The sequence below is a fragment of the Panthera pardus genome, unplaced genomic scaffold, assembly GCF_024362965.1.
Source record: "Panthera pardus isolate Hobbes unplaced genomic scaffold, ASM2436296v1 HiC_scaffold_8, whole genome shotgun sequence".
Taxonomy (NCBI): domain Eukaryota; kingdom Metazoa; phylum Chordata; class Mammalia; order Carnivora; family Felidae; genus Panthera; species Panthera pardus.
Window position 1 is genome coordinate 51080127 of NW_026527013.1, and position 14289 is coordinate 51094415.

Below are 14289 nucleotides of genomic sequence, written 5' to 3' on the forward strand. Positions count from 1 at the left end.
GCGCCTAGGACCTTGGCTCCTAGGAACCACTCCCCTTGTACCAAAGAGCACCTGGCAGTTTTCAAGCTTGTACCTTTGGTCCTCATCAAAATCTTGGATGGCAAAGAGTGGCGTGGGGGGGGGGGGGCATCATCATTCCCATTCTTGCCAGAAGGGGACAGAAGCTCAGAGCTTAGAGTGCCACCTTGGGCAGCTTACTCACTGCCCTCCTCAGGGTAAAGTGATAACTGACCTGCAGTGTTTCTCCAAGTGTGGTGCAGGGACTGGCAGCCTCCTACCAGCTGGGAAGAAGATCAAAATGCAGATTCCTGCTCAAGAATACTGTGAGTCTAACCCCTAATTTTACCCCTGAGGAAGGCACTACAGAGGATCAGAAGTGTTCAATCTTCCAGGGCCCACCTCGGGGAGGGTGGTATGCTGGGAGCCTACATTTTTAACAAGCTTCCTACATGATTCGAATACACATTTCAGTTTGATAAACACTCTCCCCTAGGCTCTCTCTGGATGCTTCCAGTAATGACACGCTCTGCTCTTATCACATGTTTAAAAATTTGCCATGAGAAGCAGAGCTGAGGTATAAGCAGGTATTTTCTCCACCCTGCCTTGCTGCCCCAGGTAGTTGAAGCTCTAATCCCAACCATGTAACTCACCTGGGTGGGCAATTCACTGGTTAGTGGAAATTACACCCCGGGGCTCTGGAGCCCATAGACTTTGCCTACTTTTTCCAAGCTTCATCCAGGCTTCATATGTGACCCACAATGGAAAGAATACCATCAAATTGTACCAATGCTTGCATTAAGAGGAATATTATGTCCTTAAAAGTGCCTAAAATAATGTCATAACATCAAGTCATGAGGTGTACTAGCCAACCAAGTTGATAGATTAAATATTAAAATATAATACCCATGACCCTTAATCATGAACACTGGTGAATGCTTTTCCTTTCAAGTCAGCCAGACCCCCTTTTCTCTGCTTCTGCCACCCAGATTTCTTTGCTTCCGCTGTCATAGTGAATTCATATTCATGTGTACTCCTTCCTTAAATCTCTGTGACCCATAAAATTCTCTTTGTAAATACAGTAGGCGCCCAGTGGAAGTGGTGAACCCCAGAAATTGGCATGGGCTGATTCACCAAGACTAGTCTTATTTCCTTTCTTGAAAACAACAAAATCAAACAGTGATGACTGAGGAAATGCAATATATGTCAACTGTTTGATTTCAAAAAAGGATTCGACAAGGCCTATCACAAGATGGAGTTGGGTGTCAGAACTGGGTGGGTTTGTGACTCGTTAAATGGCCACCATCTAGAGGTGTTGATACAGTGGATCACTATCAGCCTAGTGGCATGTTTCAAACAACTCTGTCTTTGGCCTTGGTTGTGGCATAACTATTAGTTTTTTTTTTCACTGACAAACTTTAAGGTATGAAAGCCACACTCACTGAATCTGCAGACAACCTAAGTCTGAAGGGACAGCACATATGTTGAACCACTGCAACAAGATCCTGACAGTCTGAAGCCGTGAACTAAATCCATCAAGAGGAAATCTAACTGGTAAGAAACCTAACACTGACCCAACACATCAGCTACATATCCTTTAGCAGAAAGGTAGCCTGGTGTAATGGCAGTACATAGGGAATAGAGATTTAACTGACATTAACTTTAAAAAAAAAAAAGAATACAATCTTAGTTATAAGAGAAGATTATGAAAATGTGCATGCCAACAAATTGAACAAGATAAAAGAAATGGATAAATTCTTGTAAACACATAACCTCCTAATACGAAATCAAAAAGAAATAGAACATTTGAACAAGCTGATTACCAGCAATGAAACTGTATCAATCAAAAAACTCCCAACACACAAAAGTCCAGAAGCAGAAGGCTTCACAGGTGAATTCTATCAAACATTTAAAGAAGACTTAATACCTACTCTTCTCAAACTATTCCAAAAATAGGAAGAGGAAGGAAAGCTTCAAGATTAATTGTATGAGGCCCTGATACCAAAATCAGATAAAGACACTACAACAAAAGGGAACTGTAGGCCCATATCTCTGGTGAATATAGATGCAAGAATTCCCAACAAAATGTTAGCAAACTAAATCCAATAATGCATTAAAAAAATCATCCACCACGATCAAGTGGGACTTCTTCCTGGGGTGGTTCAATATTCACAAATCAATCAATGTGATACATCACATCAATAGGAGGAAGGATAAAAACTATAGATGCAGAAAAAGCGTCTGACAAAGTACAAGATCCATTCATAATCAAAATCCTCATCAAAGAAGGTAGAGGGAATGTACCTCAACATAAAAAGGCCATGTATGAAAAACCCACAGCTAATATGATACTCAGTGGAGAAAAACAGAACTTTTCTCCTAAGGTCAGGAACAAGACAAGGATGTCCACTCTCACCACTTTTATTCAACACAGTACTGGAAGTCCTAGGCACAGCAATCACATAACTAAAAGAAATAAAAGACATCCAAATTGGTAAGGAAGAAGTAAAACCTTTACTATTTGCAGATGACATGATACTATATATAGAAAACCCTAAAGCCACTACAAAAAAACTACTAGAACTGATAAATGAATTCAGTAAGGTCACAGGATACAAAATCAATATAGAAAATCTGTTGCATTTCTATACACTAATAATGAAGTAGCAGAACGGGAAATTAAAACCACAATCCTATTTACAATTGCACCAAAAATAATAGAATACTTAGGAATAAACTCAACCAAGGAAGTGAAAGACCTATACTCTGAAAACTATAAAACACTGATGAAAGAAATTGAAGTAAAAACAAAGGGAAAGATGACTCCATGCTTATAGATTGGAAGAATTAATATTGTTAAAATGTCCATACTACTCAAAGCAATCTACAGATTTAATGCAATGCCTATCAAAATACCAAAAACATTTTTCACAGAACTAAAACAAATAATCCTAAAATTTGTATGGAACCACAAAAGGCCTCAGATAGCCAAAACACTCTCGAAAAAGAACAAAACTGAAGGCATAATAACCCCAGATTTCAAGATCTGCTACAAAGCTGTAGTTATCAAAATCGTACGGTACTGGCACCAAAACAGACATAAAGATCAATGGAACAGAATAGAGATCCCGGAAATAAACACACAATTATATGGTCAATTAATCTACAACAAAGGATGCAATACGCAATGAGAAAAAGAAGAGTCTCTTTAACAAATGGTGCTGGGAAAACTGGACAACTACATGCAAAAGTATGAAACTGAACTACACTTTCTTACACTAGACACAAAAATAAACTCAAAATGGATTAAGGACCTAAATGTGAGACTTGAAACCATAAAAATCCTAGAAGACAGCACAGGCATCTGACATCAGCTGTATCAACATTGTTCTTGATACATCTCCTGAGATAATGGAAACAAAAGCAAAAATAAACTATTGGACTGTGTCAAAATGAAAAGCTTCTGCACGGCAAAGGATACAATCAACAAAAACTAAAAGACAACCTAGTGAATGGGAGAGGATATTTGTGAATGGCATATCTGATAAAGGATTAGTACCCCAAATATATAAAGAACTTCTACAACACCTCCCCCAAAACCCAAAATAATCCAATTAAAAAATGAGCAAAAGACATGAGCAGATATTTCCCCAAAGAAGACATCCAGACGACCAAAAGACACATGAAAAGATGCTCAACATCACTCATCATCGGGAAAATGCAAATCAAAACCACAAAGAGATATTACCTCGTACCTGTCAGAATGGCTAAAATAAAAAACACAAGAAACAAGTGTTGGCAAAGATGTGGAGAAAAAGAAACCCTCTTGCACTGTTAATGGGAATGCATACTGGTGTGGCTGCTGTGGAAGACGCTATGGAGGTTCCTCGAAAAATTAAAAATAGAATTACCATATGATCCAGTAATTCTACTACTGGGTATTTACCAAAAAAATACAAAAACACTAATGTGAAAAGACATATGCATCCCTATATGTACTTCAGCATCATTTATAATAGCCAAATCAAAACAGCCCAAGTGTCCACTGATAGATTTATGCACAAAGAAGAGACAGCAGGTATAAATACATATAATTTCTTGAGGAATTATATACATATATAAAAGAATGAAATATTGCCATTTGCAAGAACATGGATGGATCTAAAGAGTATAATGCTAAGTAAAATAAATCAGTCAGAGAAAGACAAATACCATATGATTTCACTCATATGTGGAATTTAAGAAACAAAACAAACGAACAAAGGAAAAAAAGAGACAAATGAAAAACCAGACTCTGAACTATAGAGAACAAACAGATGGTTACCAGAGGGGAGGTGGGAGGGAGGTTGGGTGAAACAGATAAAAGGGGGTTCGGAGTACACTTATCATGATGAGCACTGAGTAATGTACAGAACTGTTCAATCACTATATTGTACACCTGAAACTAATATAACACTGTATGTTAACTATATTGGAATTAAAATTTGTAAATAAAAATAAAAACAAAACAAAAAGAATATGATCTTAGAATGTATGGAAAGGAGAATAGCACCTAGGGTGGGAGGAGGCGGGAGTTTAGCTCTAGTCTGTGTTGGTCAGATCACTGCTCAGAGTCTCGCTTTAACACAGGCATCAATAAAAGGAACAAGTTCAGGAAAGAGACACCAGGATGCTGAGGCCACTCAAAATGAAAGCTTATGAGGCAGGATTTACAATATCAGGTATGTTTAGCCTGGAGAAATGAAAACCTAGCTCGTTAGAAGCACACCAGAGACTGTCTTGTGGAATTATCCTCTCTGTTGCCCCAGAGAACAGGATCAAGATGAATGACCAGAAATCCCAGTGAAGTAGAGATAAGAGAATACATCATAATATCTACTGCCGGCCACAGGCCAGACAATGGGGCTGTTTGGAGAAGGAAGGAACTTTTAATCCTAGGTCTGTTCAAGCAGAGACTGGATGCCTTTTTGGTAGGGATAGGGTTGAATGTGATCAAACATCAGACAGAAGATCTGAAGTCCCTTACACCCCCAAAATTCTATGTTCACTAAACACATGTTGAACAAAGCTCCAGTACCCCCTAATCTTGTTCTTCCCTGCCCCAACGGAATGGAATGCAAATAATCTGGGATTTTACATGATGGGCTGACAACTTACCAGCAGTTTGCACAGATCATTCAGGGCATGATTTCTAAAGCCCACACCCAAATTTAAGATACCTCAATGTGACAACCGTACATTAAACTTTAGGTTTGTTATTTGGGCTTCCACTAGGCTAAATAGCCATTTCCCTCATACCCTATGGAACACAACTCTCTGGGTTTTTGTAGGTTAACTGCAATAACCACCAATCCAGGATCAATGCTGATGCTCCCCACTGGTAATTCACCTTTTTGCATCTCACAAAGCCAAGGCAACTTCATTTGAGAAGCACACTGGAAACTTTTTAGCTCTAACTGACCCACATGGTTTTGCTGGCTCCCCCTTGCTTGGGCTGTTCCCCAAAAGTCACTGCCACCAGGTCAGTAGACAGTAAGTTCTGGGTCCAAGACACCACTTACTGTAAAATAAAACATTTCTGTTTCTTGCTGGTTGGCCCTCCTTTTGGCAATGTTGATCTTGCTCATGTAGGTCTCAGAGGCAGCCGACTTCACAGACTCTGTAGATCGACTGTGTTGGAAGGCGTCAGAAACATCAAAGTCCTCCACAGTCAGCATGTCCTGTAAGGTCTGCATGGTGGCATCCAGGGTTTTTCTAACCTGGAGAAACACAGCATGTCAACAAAAACCCTTTGGCCTCAGAATGCCTTTCACACCTCAAAATCCTTTTCCCCACTTTGTTTCTTCCACATATAGCCTCTAGGAGGTGGGCAGGACAAAGATGATCATTCTCATTATACTGATGTGGAATATAAGGCCAGCGAGCTGGCTAGGGTGAGAACCCACGTTGCCCAGTCTAACATCATTTTATTGGATTGCTTCTGCCGAAGAGAACCTGGGAGAATGTTGTGACAAACAAGGAAGCCAGGTTTCCAGGTTTGTTTCTCTTTTCCTGATTATATAGCCCCACTCGAGCTCCTCCAATAGGAGGCAGTTCCCTGGAGCAGAAATATTCTGAGTGCTCATCCAGAGAGAAGAGAGGACAGAGTCTAGATAGGATGAGGGGCCATCCTCAGTGGACATACTCTCTGGTTATCTGCCCCTGACTTATCAAAAGCCTGACTGAGAAGTGAGAAAAGAGAGGAAGATCATGCTGAGCCAGTCCCCCAGGATCCCAACTTCTCTCCTGGAGTCAAGTGGGACCCCCAGAAGGCTACACGTGCAGAACACACGAGACCTGACCTCGCAACATCCCTTCACTGACTTGTACCCTATACTTCGATGGAAGGTCACTCCAAAAACAGTCAGGGGAGAAACTGCATCTACATTCACTGTTAAATTATTGTCACCCGAAGTCTTTCTTGTCACTCAGATCTCCACTTAAATGTCACTTCCTGGAGACATCAGAGCCCCCTGACTACTGTTCCTAACTTAGTGCCCACTATCACTTGATATTTTGCATACTGCTTTAATGTTTTATCTATTTATCTTTTTTTGCTAGACTATAATCTCCAGGAGAGGAGGCACTATGTTTTCTTGTTCACTCACTTTACTTTGCCTCTAGCACAGTGTTTAGAGCATGGAATGTGCTTAATAAATACTTGAAAAATACTGGTTGAAAGAATACTTGTGAATGAATAAATGTATGGATCAGTTCTTTCTAACACAGCCTGACAGTAGTTCAGGTTCAAAATTAAGCATTTCCATAGCCACGAACAGCCTATACAGAGGAACTTTTGCTTCATTCTCCTCTATGGGGCCCTGCTTTCCAATTTAAACCCCACTAATATTGTTATCCATATACTGTTCCATGTAAACAATTGAAAATGCTTCAGGGGAGGATACAGAACACTTTCTTCATCTCCTCTCTCTCCTCGGGTTTGAAAAATAAAAACATAATTCATTTCTGTATAACCTCCCCCCAGGGTCAGCTTTGATTCGTTATCGTCCTGCGTGACAATCTGTCTCACGTCTGTCCCAGCTTTGTCCTTTGTGAAGACATGGAGTAAACCATCTCTCTCTCTTGAGATGTGAAGACAGGGGCCATGACTCCCCATCTCCACCTGTGGTTGCACTTTCCGGTGATAAACTTGCCCAAGATTTTAGGTGACATTCCTCACATCCTGCTGTCCTTTCTCCAGGGGCCTGTGGTTGGTTGACATCCTCCCTGCATAAAGGCATCCAGGCTGGAATGGAATGTTTCTCATCTGGCTTCCTCGGTCCACATCAAAACACACCACAGCTGGTATTTCCATTCGTGCCCTCCCAGGGGCGATCCTGTGTCACTAGCCACGTGGGAGGTGTGCTGGCCAAGGCAAGACAGAAGTTCCTTGGGGCTCAGGATCCATCACACATTCGGTGTGCCCTGGGCTTTTTTATTACATTGTGTAATATAAAATACCTATAGCTATCTTTGATGATCAAAATAACACAAACTCAATGCAGATAACAGAGAAAAGCACAAGAAGAAAAAAGAAATCACCTATAATTCCTCTACCCAGATATAATCACAATTAACATCTCAAAGCATTTCTTTCTTTCCGGGCTTTTTTTCTTGTGAATAAACACAGATACACATGCACCTACTCTAGTTTACCATACTCAGGATACTACTGAACATAGAGTTCTACATCCTCTTTGTTCTTAACATCTTGGGAGCATTTCCCCATCCCTTTAAAGATTCTTGGTGTGCCCAGTTTTAATGGGTGTGTAATAATCCATCTTATGGATGAACCCTAATTTCTAATGCATTCCACAACAAGCCAGGCCTTTGTAAGGAAATCGCTTACAGGGCAGAGCGGCCCACTCACCTCCTCATTCTCTATCTTGAGAGTGGCCAGTCTGGACTGCAGCTGGTGGTACCGCATGAGCAATTCCGTCTGGACGGGCTGCTGAGCGCTGACCTGGCAAACCTGCAAAAGGACGGCCACCACCTGCCATTGCCCAGTGCTCTCATCACCTGTGTGGAGCCAGGGCTGGGGGCCATCATCAACATCCCTATCAACAGCTGAGGAAACAGGCCTGGAAAGGTTAAGTGACCTACCCATGGTCACACAGCTTGTACCTGGCAACACCAGCCAGGAACTGGGGTCTTCCTACCCCAAAGGCCACCCTCTCACACTGCAAGTTGTGGCCTCTCAGTCATGGTCTTCTAGGTTTGTCCAACCCTAGAGGGTTTACTAAACACTGTAACATAATCTCATTAAGTGAGACTAGTTCATTTCAAAGCAGGAAGTTGTAGAAGAAAGCAATGGCTTGACAAAAGCCAATGAAAAGAATAACAAATGGAAACAATCAGTAGAGTTGTCCTATTCCCCATCAGGAAGGTGCTTTGGTGAGGCAACTGTGAGTCAGTAGCCTGCTCATGGGGTGGGGGAGGAGGTGAGTGGAAGGAGACATTGCTCTCCCTACACCCACTCCACCCACGGCTCCCTTACTACCTGTGGGCTGGGTAGCCTGGCATAACTCAGCTGAGATCATAAGGGACAGTAGGGCTCTGTGATTTACTAGTTATTTACCACTAACGAGGCAACTCAAACTTCACAGTCACCTGTCATAACCATGAGGCCAGGATTTTTAGGTCCAGATGATGGGCCAAAGGGTTGAATGCAATGGCTGAGGGACGGGCCAGAAGCTGTGGGAGACCCTGCAGAAGGCCCCTCTTGCAGATGAAGAAAGTGGGGAGGGATGAAAAGGGAAAGCTCAAGGAGCTATTAGCATAAGGGACTTTGCACAGTTTGAGTAACCACTGTGATGCTTTGTGGCCAGGAACAAGTACCTTCCTGCACTTATTTATTTATTCATTCCAGAACACGGTTCTGAGGATCTGAGTGGCACAAAACCCAAGAGAGGGGAAAGTGGGTGATGGGCACTGAGGAGGGCACCTGTTGGGATGAGCATTGGGTGTTTTATGGAAACCAATTCGACAATAAATTTCATATTAAAAGAAAAGAAAAGAAAACAAAACCCAAGGGAGCACAGTTGGTGGTAAGCCTCCCGTAGGGGAGGACAGGCAGTGCCCAGGCAAGGCTGCCGCCAGAGCGGCTGCGGTGAGGCCTAGCTAGCCTCCTGTGATCCAAGGTCATCCAAGGGAAGACTGTGAGATGCTTGTGTGACAATGTAGGACTCCCTTGGGGTCTAGACATAACTGGGAAGGATGTTAAGGAGAGTTAAGGTCCTGTAATTCTACAGGTGAGGCACGTGAGCCAGCAGAGTTAGGATATCAGTGGGAAACTCCTCAGATGGGGAAGCCCCTGGACTGAGAACATGACCTGAGGCCTCTGAGATCAATGTCGTGCATGTGGAACAGGGGCTGACGTTCCCCTCCCACCGATGTTCTGGGAGCACATGGGAGAACAGGTGAAACGGCCTCAAGCATGGGCTCCTGGGAGAAGCCTACCTCATCCCCCATGTGGGGCTGGAACTCAAACTTGAGTGGAGGACAGAAGACCTGGTTGCACATGTCCATGACAGTGTGCTTGTCGCTTCGGGAGTCCAGGTTGTCTACCGCGTTCTCGATGACATCCAGCCCCTCGTGGCGAGAGGTCTCCAGGTTGTACTCGGCTGAGAGGTAGGTCCGGAAGGTGCGGGCCAGGCTGGCATGAAAGCCCAAGTCACAGCACTTGGAAAGAGGCACACGACAGAAGGCTGTGGGCTGTCACATGGATGTGGGGGCCAGCAGCATTCCCTTTCCCATGACAGTGGCTTACCATTACCTCACATTCCACAGTCAAATCTTTCATCCTGGAAACCCTTGTGCACCTTGGAATCTTGCTGCACAAATCTCCCCAAAGCCCTCAGTGGGAGCTGGGTATTGTGATTTGGGCACTAGCAGAACTTCTCTAGCTCCCCAAATGCATCACATTCTTTCTCGTCTCTAGGCCTTCACACATGCATTCCCTCTGCCTGCAGACTGCCTAAATATTCTTCCTTGAGGTTTCAGTTTAGAGGTCACTTCCTCCAGGAAGTCCTCCTTGATGCACTCCCCGCTCAGAGTTTATATCACCCCTCCCTCCTCTGGGGGCCCGCATCTCCCCCACCTCCCTCACTGTGACACCTGCCAGTTGGCTTTGTGGTCACCTATTAAGATTTCAAGGTTATGCATTGTAAGCCCCATGAGGACAGACCCATGGGCTCTTGTCCACTGTGGTGCCTCAAGGCCTAGAGCTAGCAGGTGCTCAATAAAAATGTGGCAAATGAAGACAGGAGAGGGCTAGAAAGAGTAAAAAGTTGTGAGAACGAGGAGAGATATGGCCTGGGGCATGGGAAGCCACAGGCAGGGCTGGGCAGCTCCCTCTCCTAGGGATTGTGGCAATGGGTCCCTACTGCAGCCATGGAAAAGTGGTGACCCTCTGACTCCCTGACAGGACACAGCAGACCCAGAGGAAAAGGATCCATCCACCAGTATGGAACCTTTCCTGAGCATCTACAGGCCAGATTCCTGTCTGTGTGGGATGGGCAAGACACAAAAAGCAGCCTCAGCTCCAGCACAGATGACACAGAAGCTCTCCATGATGATGCCCCTCATGACGTTCTCTCTCCAAGCCGGCGGTCTCTTCAGCATGACCTACACATCTGGTACTCAGGAGTCAGGCTTCCATTCTGCTTTTGCTTAAACTGCCTGATTTCTCCCACGATAATATTCCCTAAACATACCTATATTCCATAAACATACCTGGGAAACCCTGCAGGCTGTGAACTGTGTATGATCACCCCTATACCTCTATACCCAGAAAAGGGCCCGGCGTAGAGGAGGGGACTTGGGAAGTGCAGGTGGAATATAAGACTGCCTGACCTGACCATATAGGGGCTGCCAGAGGCCCACTCCCACCCACGGAAGTAGAAACCAGGAGGTGATACTCATTCCCCAGGCCCCAACGCCCACTGCCCTTCCCCTCCGTCGGGGCTCACGGGACATGCACATCAGCTAAAGACAAGGGCCAGTCCGGGTGTGGGGCCCTGTTCAGTCCCAGCCTTCCCAGGTGCTCACGTCGATTAGGTCGGAGACGTCGTGGATGTAGTACTTGCTGATAGCTGCGTTGGTGGCCGCCAGATTCAGCAAGTAGTCATTCCGGGCCTTTGTGCATTTCAGCTTGTTCTCAGAATACTTTGCCTGCCTCTGCAAGAACACAGTAGATGTAAGAGCTGAGGCACTAACCTGGCTCTCATCCCTCTTTCAAACCCTCTTCCTTCAGGCTCCTCGTTGCTCAGTCCCCTCTGCCTTTCCTTTAAGAGGCCAAGTTCACTCCTGCCTCTAGGCCTTCAGGCTCGTTCCCTCTGCCTGGTAAGCCATCCTTCCAAGTCCCTATGAGGCCTGCTCCTTCCGTCCGTCAGGTCCTTCCCCAAAATCAGGTGGCCAGAGCAGCCTCTGAGGACAACCTTGCCTGAAATGAGTCTTCAGCATCTGCCGTGCCCCTCCCCCCTTCCCTTCCCCTGATCTACTTTTTTCACTTATTTTATCTTTGTTCAATTTTTAGTGATTGTTTTCATTTTCATTTAGTTTTTTTTAAATACTGTATATTTAGAGCAGTGCTAGGTTCACAGCAAAAATTGAGAGGGTACATTAGTTCCAACTGATAAACCTACAGTGACACATCATAATCACCCAGCATCCATAGTTTACATTAGGGCTCACTCCTGGTATTTTACATTCTATGGGTTTGGGCAAAGGTATAACAATATACATCCATCATTGTAATATCAGACTGAGTAGTTTCCCTGCCCTAGAATACTCTGTGCTCCCCCTATCCATTTCCTCCCTGCCACCTACCCCTGGCAACCACTGATCTTTCTCCTGTCTCCATAGTTCTGCCTTTTCTAGGATGTCATGTCGTTGGCATCGTACAGTATGTGGCCTTTTCAGATTGACTTCTTTCACCTAGTAATATGCATTTAAGGTTCTTCCATGTCTTCTAGGGGCTTGTTACCTCATTTCTTTTTAGCACTCAATAACATTCCACTGCCTGGGTGGACCACAGTTCACTTACCCATTCACCTACTGAAGGACATCTTGGTTGCTCTATTTTTCTTCATAACCATTCTTCACTACCTGAAATTATATTTTTTACCTCTTTGTTTACTTGCTGGTTTTTGGGGTACCCCACTAGAAAGTAAGCTCTATGAAGTCAGGGACTTGATCTGCCCCAGTCATCACTGGGCCTGGAGCACCCAGAACTGTCTCTGCACAAAGTAGGCAGTAGGCACTTTTCACTGGTTGTGTGGACATGAATGGTGAGAGAGGCAGACTGGGCAGCTGGAGGTGCCAGTGTTGGCTAGGAGCTGGACGGCCTCCCTGGAAAGCTGCTTCTGTCCTGGGCCAGCCTGGGCAGGAAGAGGTAGAGAGAAAGTGGGTTGGAGAGCTGTCCCTTTACCCCTTTCAGACGATGAGTCCTGTTCTGGGTAGAAAAACGGCTCTCCTTTAACAAACAGGGTTTTCCTCCTTCACCTAGGCACTCTTAAATCTTCCTTATTCCAAGCAAAACTATGGAAGTGGCCCAAGTGTGCACTGATGGATGAACGGATAAAGAAAAAGTGGTAAAGGTGTGCTTGGGTGGCTCAGTCGGTTAAACGTCCAACTCTTGATATTGGCTCAGGTCATGTTGGGCTCTGCACTGAGCAGTGAGCCTGGAACCTGCCTGGGATTCTCTCTCTCCCTCTCTATCTGCCCCTCCCCTGCTCGTGTTCCCTCTCTCTCAAAGTAAATAAACATTTTTTTAAAAAATGATCTAGAGAATATAGTGCTAAGTGAAATAAGTCATTCAGAGAAAGACAAATACCATATGATTTCACTCATATGTGGAATTTAAGACACAAAACTGTAAACAAAGGAAAAAAGAGACAAATAAAAAACCAAACTCCATGGCAAATAAACTGATGGTTACCAGAGGGGAGGTGCGTGGGGAGAGGGTGAAAGAGGTGAAGGGGACCAAGAAGTGGATTTAAAAAACCTTTCATTCCAGATCGTGTTCTCCTAGCTACCTAGTAGGGGTGCTTCCATGTCAACCTTTGAATTCTCTTCATAGATCTCCTCTGACCTTTCTCCAGGGCCCACTTATTCTGGGAAACAAATTCCTCCTTGTAGTTATAGTCCTGTACCAGCCACGTACCCGACTCCTCACAGAGAATTTTGAGACTCCTCACCCATTTCCAGGGTGACCCCCACACCACTTTCAGCCCTTCATGAATTCGTAACATTTTATACCTGGAAAGGATAGTAAAGATATCGTAGTTTAATTCACCCACTTTATAGGTGAGAAAATGAAAACTGAAAAGAAGTGGCTTGGGGGCACCTGGCTGGCTCTGCTGGTAGAGCACACCACTCTTAATGTCAGGGTTGTGAGTTGAAGCCCCATGTTAGGTGTGGAGATTACTTAAAAAAAAAAAAAAAAGTGGATTGTCCAAGAGCCAAATGGCTGATTAGCATAGAACTCTGAACTAAACTTAGTCTCCAGATCTCCCAGCTGGTGGTCTCCCTCACCTTCTATTTATGCCCCATGTTGTAGTTCTGTAATTCCTTACCTGCTTGTCTTATTTTCTTTCTTTGTTTCTGCCTTTCTTTCTTTCTTTTCTTTCTCTTCTTTCTTTCTTTCCTTTCTTTTTTCTTAATATATTCACAGTATTGTACAATAATCACCACTATCAAAATTTAGAATATCAATCCCAAAAGAAACCCTATACCGATTAGCAGTCACCCTCCATTCTCCTCTGCCCCAGCTCCTGGCATCCAACAATCCACTTTCTGTCTCTGTCTAGTCTGCACATTTCATACAAATAGAATCATACAATATTATGACTGGTTTCTCTTACTCAGCATATTGTTTTCAAGGTACATCCATGTTGTAGCATATACCAGCATTTCACTCCTTTTCGTGGCTGAATAATATTCCACTACATGGTTAAACCACATTTATTCATCCATTCACCAACTGATGGACATCTGGATTGTCTCTATTTTTTGGCTACTATGGATAATGCTGCTATGAACATTCATGTGCAGGTCTTTGTGTGGATGTATGTTTTCATTTTTCTTGCGTAGATTGCCTAGGATGGAACTGTTGAGTCATATGGTAACTTTATGTTTAACATTTTGAGGAACTGACAAATTGTTTTCCCAAATGGCTGAACCATTTTACATTCCCTCCAGCAATGTGTAAGTGTTCAAATTTCTCTGCAACCTCACTAGCACTTATTATTA

General features: G+C 43.9%; 1 protein-coding gene across 7 annotated transcripts in view; it reads right to left on the reverse strand.

Moving 5' to 3' along the window:
• SRGAP3 (SLIT-ROBO Rho GTPase activating protein 3) overlaps nt 1-14289 on the reverse strand; it is a 261838-nt gene that overhangs the window by 61522 nt on the left and 186027 nt on the right. For all 7 annotated transcript variants that reach the window (XM_019428285.2, XM_019428284.2, XM_019428283.2 and 4 more), the window contains exons 6-9: nt 11086-11214; nt 9496-9717; nt 7907-8008; nt 5559-5756 (exon numbers count right to left, since the gene is read on the reverse strand). In XM_019428285.2, the coding sequence (XP_019283830.1) occupies nt 5559-5756; nt 7907-8008; nt 9496-9717; nt 11086-11214 (651 nt within the window). The remainder of the gene's footprint in view (nt 1-5558; nt 5757-7906; nt 8009-9495; nt 9718-11085; nt 11215-14289) is intronic.